Source organism: Armigeres subalbatus, chromosome 3 (assembly GCF_024139115.2).
Source record: "Armigeres subalbatus isolate Guangzhou_Male chromosome 3, GZ_Asu_2, whole genome shotgun sequence".
Taxonomy (NCBI): Eukaryota; Metazoa; Arthropoda; class Insecta; order Diptera; family Culicidae; genus Armigeres; species Armigeres subalbatus.
Genome location: NC_085141.1, coordinates 316,417,533 through 316,425,419, shown reverse-complemented (window position 1 = coordinate 316,425,419; position 7,887 = coordinate 316,417,533). Strand labels below are relative to the sequence as shown.

Below are 7,887 nucleotides of genomic sequence, written 5' to 3'. Positions count from 1 at the left end.
CACTTTGAGCTCAGCTGAGCAGTATTTTATTTTGACAGTTCCCTGCATGTTCCGTATAAGGTACAATGAAGTTACAAATGACTTTGTTGTTTATGTAGTGCACTTGTAGCAGAATCTCTAAATAGAATTGTTGGTGTGATGGTTATAGTAGAAGGTTGCAAGTCTCAAGGTCCATGGTTCGATTCCCGGTTGGTTTTTGTGTTTTTATTTTCATTGTAGCAGCAAGATGTTGCAAATAGGCTCCACCTCTTGCGCTTTTCGTGTCCCAAAGGAGTTCCAAATACGACGCGTTGTGCATAAGTCAGACCTTTAGTAAGTCACACCACAGTTGTTGTTACTCACTGAAAAACAAGAGGTGTTGCTTGGGCAGGTATCCAGGTAAGGACTAACGCTAAATTTTGTACAACCCGAAATAAATAAACCGAATTGTGGATAAAGAGATCGAGTAGTTCCGTTATAGTTTTTTTATTGGTTGGAGTAATCGCTAGAAGATCATTCTGTTTGCTATTTTGATTCTTTCCGCCTTCTCCGTCGATCATTCGTTTTGCAGAATTTCTGTTGAGATTTATTGGCAAGTTGGACGAGTTTGATAGTCCGAAGATTTAGTAAAGTAACTTTGGAGGTGGTCCAGTAAAGACTCGGTTTAAACCTTCAGCTGAAGCTACGAACGGTTACATTGAACAAGGTGTTGGTCGAAGTTGTTTAGTAGTGGTACCATTTGTGTATGATAGTCCTGGAGGTTCAGGACCACCATCCGGTTTAACCGGTTGCCATCTTAGATTCCAGTCGACTACTTTTAATTCTTTTATTAAGACTTCACCGCCTTGAACCTCTGGGTTCGTTCTATGCTGCGATATCCCGCTGGGTTCTAGTCTAATGCTTGTTTACAGATCTCGTTTCCGTCCCTATGTAAGGTGTAGTCGACCCAGCCCCACTTCCGATCCCGAATTTCTGTTGCTATCGGCCTCTGGTGACAACGACGATGGAGCTCGTTGTTTGAGATCCAGTTGTGAGGCCACTTGGCCGCCATTTGGGTACCAAGGTATGATGGTTTAGTAGTGCGAATTGAGGTCCTATTTAGCATCATTTACCTTTTCATCATTTACTTACATTGCTTTGAATTTAGGCCACACTGGAAATTATTTTTCTATGAGATATATTCTCAAATATCTACTAGGAGTTAGAATTTCCAAGCAAAATGTTATATTTCTATAAATCTCTTGAATTTTCTTAAATGCACGGAAAAAATTCCTGATTTGCATTCTCGAGAGAGGTTCTTTCTTGAATTTAGGCTTGTTCACATCCCGAGCAGAAGCGACGACATTAGTATGAACTAGCCTTGCATAAGAGAGAAAATACCAAAAATTAATAATGACAAACTATTCATTCGTTACTTATATGCCATTATTATTACCTGGTCATGGTCATGGATGATTTTGTCGTAAGAGGAGCTATTGCATGAATAAAAATATGAACATCGATGGGTTCTGATCATATTTTGTTCAGGATTCACTCTCCTTATGTCGATATGGTCAGATTTTTGGGCTACTCGACCATCTTTGGACAATAACAAACACATCAACAACAGGAAACTACATTTGTTTTGTTGTCGTTTTTCATAGCAACGAGCTTTTTTGGATCTAGTACCCATTTCAATTTTCCTTCCATTCCTCGATCTCTCCCTATCTCGATGGTCCCTTCAATATCGAGATGTGTGGAGGCGACTGTAGGGGAATTGTACCGGTTTTGGCCATGTTTCTAATTTGGCCAATTTTGCGAATAACTCAAAAAATAAAGCAATTCACGAGGGTTTTATTAGTTCCAACAAGAGATATATCCCTCACGATTCAACGCTGCTTTCAACTGATTGATTATTTTGGAAAAATATGTGTTTTCAGGGTTGGCCAAATTAGGCACTAAGAGCTAGGTGCTTAGGTGATTTACTAGGTGCACTTCCCCTATATAAATCACTTTCCATGGCTTGAATCAATCAGTTTTTGGAATGGATTTATTTTCCAAAAAGGAAAAATACCAACGGCCCTCAAGGTCATCAATCCAGATAAAATTAGTATTGTAATACTTTCCGGATTTCTAATGATATGTGCATATGTGCAGTTACGGTTGTTTATCTGCGATCCTTCAATGTAAATCTTGAAGTATCGAAACAATTGAATTTATGATGAATACAAACAAAACGATTTGATTGGTACCTTTTTGTTGTTTTGAAGCATGTCATGCCATGATGGAATAACAAAAATGTGGCATTGAAATACCATCAAGTTTTATGACATTATTTTATATGAAGTAATTATACCTTCCATGATAAAAAAAAAGTCTAGTAATTGAGGCTTGCGCACAATCACTCATTAAATTATCTCCGTATCTCCGATCAGCAATGTGCTGAAATAATCATAATTCTAACCGAACTCGCACGCCCAATTATTCTCCTCTCCCAATCAACTGGGCCCTGCTGGCTTGAGGAAAATTATCCTCCGGCGGACATTTACCATTGCACATGCCTCAACACTTGCGATTTCAATGCACTGCCACACAGAACCGGTAATCACTGCATGCAAAGAGACGAAAGGTCTCAACGTTAAAGCTCGGAAAGGCTAACTCCGATCATTGGTTGGTTGGTTCGCTCGAGAATCCGCTCATCGACCTTGACGTTAGAGCCTTATTGACCATTGCCCAATAAGCCACACACTTGAGCTCGGACACCATCATGACGCGCAAACAAAAACACCTTTAAGCAAATCATTCTTCGCGTGTCGATCGAAAAGCCTTCAGTGCACCCAGCAGCAAAAGCACCACTTCGGGAGTTCGAAAAACAGAATCCAATCATCTCTTTACTCGTCAATATCGGGAAGAACTGACCAAAATGTTTTAGTGGGCCTGTTTTGGTGGTCAGTGTGAGTAATTTGTTGATTTATTTCATAGAAATAGGGCCTCATGAAAACTAACATAAGATACCTACACAAACAAGACTTATTGAAAAAACGAAAATGGGGATAGTCACACAAACTTGAACCGAAAACATTTTTTTTTATTTTACACAAAAAAGAACCATCGTTGTTGTTTTATCTTTCAATAAAATTCGATATGACATTGATAAAATTTGACCATAAGGGAAGCATCTCACGCCACTGCCCCCTACCTTCGATGATCGGTTGAGTTCATAGTTTTTGAGAGAGTCTTCCTCATCATTGATTTGTTGATTGGCTCACTTACCTGAAAATAATTTACAGAGAAAAAATGAGACATTTTTAGAGAAATGATAGTGCGAAGATTTTAACAAATTTGTTGGTTGTTGGTTGGGCGCCAAACTGTGGCACGGAGTGGAGGACACGAAAAAACAAATATTGAAGATCGTTACGGTTAATTTCTGCTTGAGGTTTAATGTTAATCACGCGCCGTACATATACCGTTTTGACTCAAATTCCGAACGTTACTCTTATTTCCAACATTTGCTTTTGAATGGCCATTTCAACTTTATTCGCGTAGTTTGTAACCTGGATCCATCGAATTAAAAAAACGATAGAAACTATAAGGATCCAAAACGCAGGTGTACGGAATATCAGTCATATGTTCGGGATTTGAGTCAAAACGGTAGGTGCAGCAATCGATGGTAAAGAAGATCGTAGGAATTAGCGCACACGACGAGACAGTGGATCTTCGAGTGTGTTGAGTTAAATAATTAAAATAAACGTCGTTCGATTGCACCTTTCGATTTCCTAATTAAGTCTAATTGGTTAATTAATCAATTTCAAGTGTGCGTTGTTGATCTGTAGGATATTTTGCGAACTGTTTGTCTTTGGATTCAGTTGGTTTGAAATAGTAGAGCTTTGAATTATTTGGATTGTTGGTTAGGTTTGTTTGTTTCCACAATGGAGTGTATTTGGAAGCTGAAGAGCTTGACGTTTGCATAAATAAATTGAGATAAATGTTGATTGAGTTGAGCACAAGTCAAGGTGAAGAGTTGCAATTTGCATCACGAAGTCAGGTGAACGTGTTTTCTTTCGTTTGTATCTCAACGTCAGGAAACGGAGACCGAAAATTAATTTTATATCATTCCATTAGCATTCCATTTTACAGAGAAGAAAGCATCAATCTTTCATAAATACACGTCCGAATGCTTGCACCTTATATGAACATACACAGGATTTTTTTTCGTTCGTATTTTTGTTCGTGTGACTTCAATTTGCCACCAAACTCTTCGCAACATGTTTCAAAAAATCCAGAATAAATCAAAGAAAAATCACATGATAATTAATATACGTTAAACATTTAGGATGAGTGGAAAATTGAGAAAATGTAAATCGTGTAAAAACAAAATCCAGTGTACTTTATTTCGTAATGAAACAAACCAGTGAACAAATAAATGACACTGGAAATGATGTCTCAGAACTAAAAACTTGAGTATTCACTAAATATATTGAGCTGGGGTCTAGTAGTGGAGATGGCAATATAAAATGGAAAGTTGCTTGTTGTAAACCCAACTCTGTGTGAGGCTAGCAAAAATGCCCGCCTGCTTCTTACAAAAATACAGATTAAGCTGTAAAATATGCTTCGACTTTTAATCTGGGATCAAATTTGAATAATTAAAATTTCATGTTCATAAATCAAATTATTGATAAAAAATAATTGAATAACATGGAAGATAAATTCTTGCTAACTCTGGAGAAGACCACCCAGCTGGCATAACGGTTGCAAATTGCAACCTTATCAAACTTACATCTAGGGCGCTGGCCCGGAATCAAATCCATCCACCAGAGAAAGATCAACGTGCGATTGGTTCAAAATTCAGCGAAAGGATAAAGCGATCAAACGTGTAACTCTCACGATCGCTGCATTCATCATGCCCCTACGCTCAGGCATTTCGCCCGGGGCTAACTGTCCAAGCCTAGAATATCTGAACAGAAGAAGCCCTCGGATAGGTTAACCCTCTAATGGTAAATCTCTATCTGCTGTAACATAAATCCTCCGGACCGATATCGGGTTGATCAAAGAAGATCACGCGCAAACTGCCTCCCGTTCGGTCGGCCGATGATTCCCTTCCCATTTCCCGGAGCCGATTCCGGAACTGTGGGCCAACGCGCGTCGCTGCTGCCGGTCGTCGTGCTACCGGGAAGAGAACAGGGAACCGATGCCCAACCGGCGATATCGAATAACAAGAGTTTTTACTTAAGTCCCTTTCTTTTGCCTCCGCACAAATCTTGACAGGTCGGCCAACCGGGGGAGCTTCTTTAGCGAAGCAAAATATGCCGCGCCACAGATTGCGAAGGGTTTCTAAGCAGTCGGAAAATAATCTATCCGACGCGTTCCGCGAACATCTCATCTACGGAGATATGATTTATGCTGCCACTGATGGAACTATGGAATTGGTCTCGAAAAATCCGGTCAAAACGCATAATTGACATATTTCTATGCTTCACACTAATAGTGTAACTCATATTCAACTTCAAAGCCAAAGCGCAACAGTTTCAAACGTTGTCCATGAAGATTGATCCCATTGTGCACGTTGAATAGAGATTATTGCTGCGACCGCGGCGGTGGCGACGACGGCAGCAACTACCGAGCATACCGCATCGTCTGGCTGCCCGCGCCACAAACGGTCGGCAATCACAATTTTGACATTCGCCATCGTCGTAAAACGGCTCTTAATTGATTTTACCTATCCGTATCTCCCGCTCGCTATCAATCGTGCCGCGTGTGCGCCTCTAATCTATCGCTCCGACCGATAAGCAAAGGGATGGTGCGGCGCGAGCAATCTGCCGATTGGCGATTGAGTTGTTTAATTGGTTGCCCTTTGCGTGCACGGTGCTCAGAGGTGAGCTCGGTAGAAAAGGAAAAGGACCGTTGAATAAAAAAGTTTGACTTAAAATCGAATTAGAATTATGCTTCTTTAAAGAATTTTTGTAAATTGGATTAGATGTGGGTTTGGACTGGATTTGGATTTGAATTTGGATTGGATTTGGATTGGATTTGTATTGGATTTGGATTGGATTTGGATTGGATTGGATTTGGATTGGATTTGGATTGGATTTGGATTGGATTTGGATTGGATTTGGATTGGATTTGGATTGGATTTGGATTGGATTTGGATTGGATTTGGATTGGATTTGGATTGGTTTGGATTGGATTGGATTGGTTTGGATTGGTTTGGATTGGTTGGATTGGTTTGGATTGGTTTGGATTGGTTTGGTTGGTTTGGATTGGTTTGGATTGGTTTGGATTGGTTTGGATTGGTTTGGATTGGTTTGGATTGGTTTGGTTTGGTTGGATTGGTTGGATTGGTTTGGATTGGATTTGGATTGGTTTGGATTGGTTTGGATTGGTTTGGATTGGATTTGGTTGGTTTGGATTGGTTTGGATTGGTTTGGATTGGTTTGGATTGGTTTGGATTGGTTTGGTTGGTTGGATTGGTTTGGATTGGTTTGGGTTGGTTTGGTTTGGTTTGGATTGGATTGGTTTGGATTGGTTGGATTGGTTTGGATTGGTTTGGATTGGTTTGGTTGGTTTGGATTGGTTTGGATTGGTTGGATTGGTTTGGATTGGTTTGGATTGGTTTGGATAGGTTTGGATTGGTTGGATTGGTTTGGATGGGATTTGGATTGGTTTGGATTGGTTTGGATTGGTTTGGATTGGTTTGGATTGGATTTGGATTGGTTTGGATTGGTTTGGATTGGTTTGGATTGGTTGGGATTGGTTTGGATTGGTTTGGATTGGTTTGGTTGGTTTGGATTGGTTTGGTTGGTTGGTTGGATTGGTTTGGTTGGTTTGGATTGGTTTGGATTGGTTTGGATTGGTTTGGTTGGATTGGGTTTGGATTGGATTTGGATTGGTTTGGGATTGGTTTGGATTGGTTTGGATTGGTTTGGATTGGTTTGGATTGGTTTGGATTGGATTTGGATTGGTTTGGATTGGTTTGGATTGGTTTGGATGGGATTTGGATTGGTTTGGATTGGTTTGGATTGGTTTGGATGGGGTTTGGGATTGGTTTGGATTGGTTTGGATTGGTTTGGATTGGTTTGGATTGGTTTGGATTGGATTTGGTTGGTTTGGATTGGTTGGTTTGGTTGGTTTGGACTGGTTTGGATTGGTTTGGACTGGTTTGGATTGGTTGGATTGGATTTGGATTGGTTGGATTGGTTTGGATTGGTTTGGATTGGTTTGGATTGGTTTGGATTGGTTTGGAATGGTTTGGATTGGTTTGGATGGTTTGGATTGGTTTGGGATTTGGATTGGTTTGGGTTTGGATTGGTTTGGTTGGTTTGGTTGGTTTGGATTGGTTTGGATTGGATTGGTTTGGTTGGTTTGGATTGGTTTGGATTGGTTTGGATTGGTTTGGTTGGTTTGGATTGGTTTGGATTGGTTTGGATTGGATTTGGATTGGTTTGGTTGGTTTGGTTGGTTTGGATTGGTTTGGATTGGTTTGGATTGGTTTGGATTGGTTTGGATTGGTTTGGATTGGTTTGGTTGGTTTGGATTGGTTTGGATTGGTTTGGATTGGTTTGGATTGGTTTGGATTGGTTTGGATTGGTTTGGATTGGTTTGGATTGGTTTGGATTGGATTGGATTGGTTGGATTGGTTTGGATTGGTTGGTTTGGATTGGTTTGGATTGGTTTGGTTGGATTTGGATTGGTTTGGATTGGTTTGGATTGGTTTGGATTGGTTTGGATTGGTTGGATTGGTTTGGTTGGTTTGGATTGGTTTGGATTGGTTTGGATTGGTTTGGATTGGTTTGGATTGGTTTGGATTGGATTTGGATTGGTTTGGATTGGTTTGGATTGGTTTGGATTGGTTTGGATTGGTTTGGTTGGTTTGGATTGGTTTGGATTGGTTGGATTGGTTTGGATTGGTTTGGATTGGTTTGGTTGGTTTGG

The 7,887-nt window shown here is 40.2% G+C and overlaps 1 protein-coding gene across 1 annotated transcript in view; it reads right to left on the bottom strand.

Annotated features, from left to right (window-relative positions):
• Positions 1–3,059: 3,059 nt before the first annotated feature.
• LOC134225387 (uncharacterized) overlaps positions 3,060–7,887 on the bottom strand; it is a 412,267-nt gene continuing 407,439 nt past the window's right edge. The window contains exon 6 of the mRNA XM_062705419.1: positions 3,060–3,231. Coding sequence (XP_062561403.1) covers positions 3,224–3,231 — 8 coding nt within the window. The 3' untranslated portion in view covers positions 3,060–3,223. The remainder of the gene's footprint in view (positions 3,232–7,887) is intronic.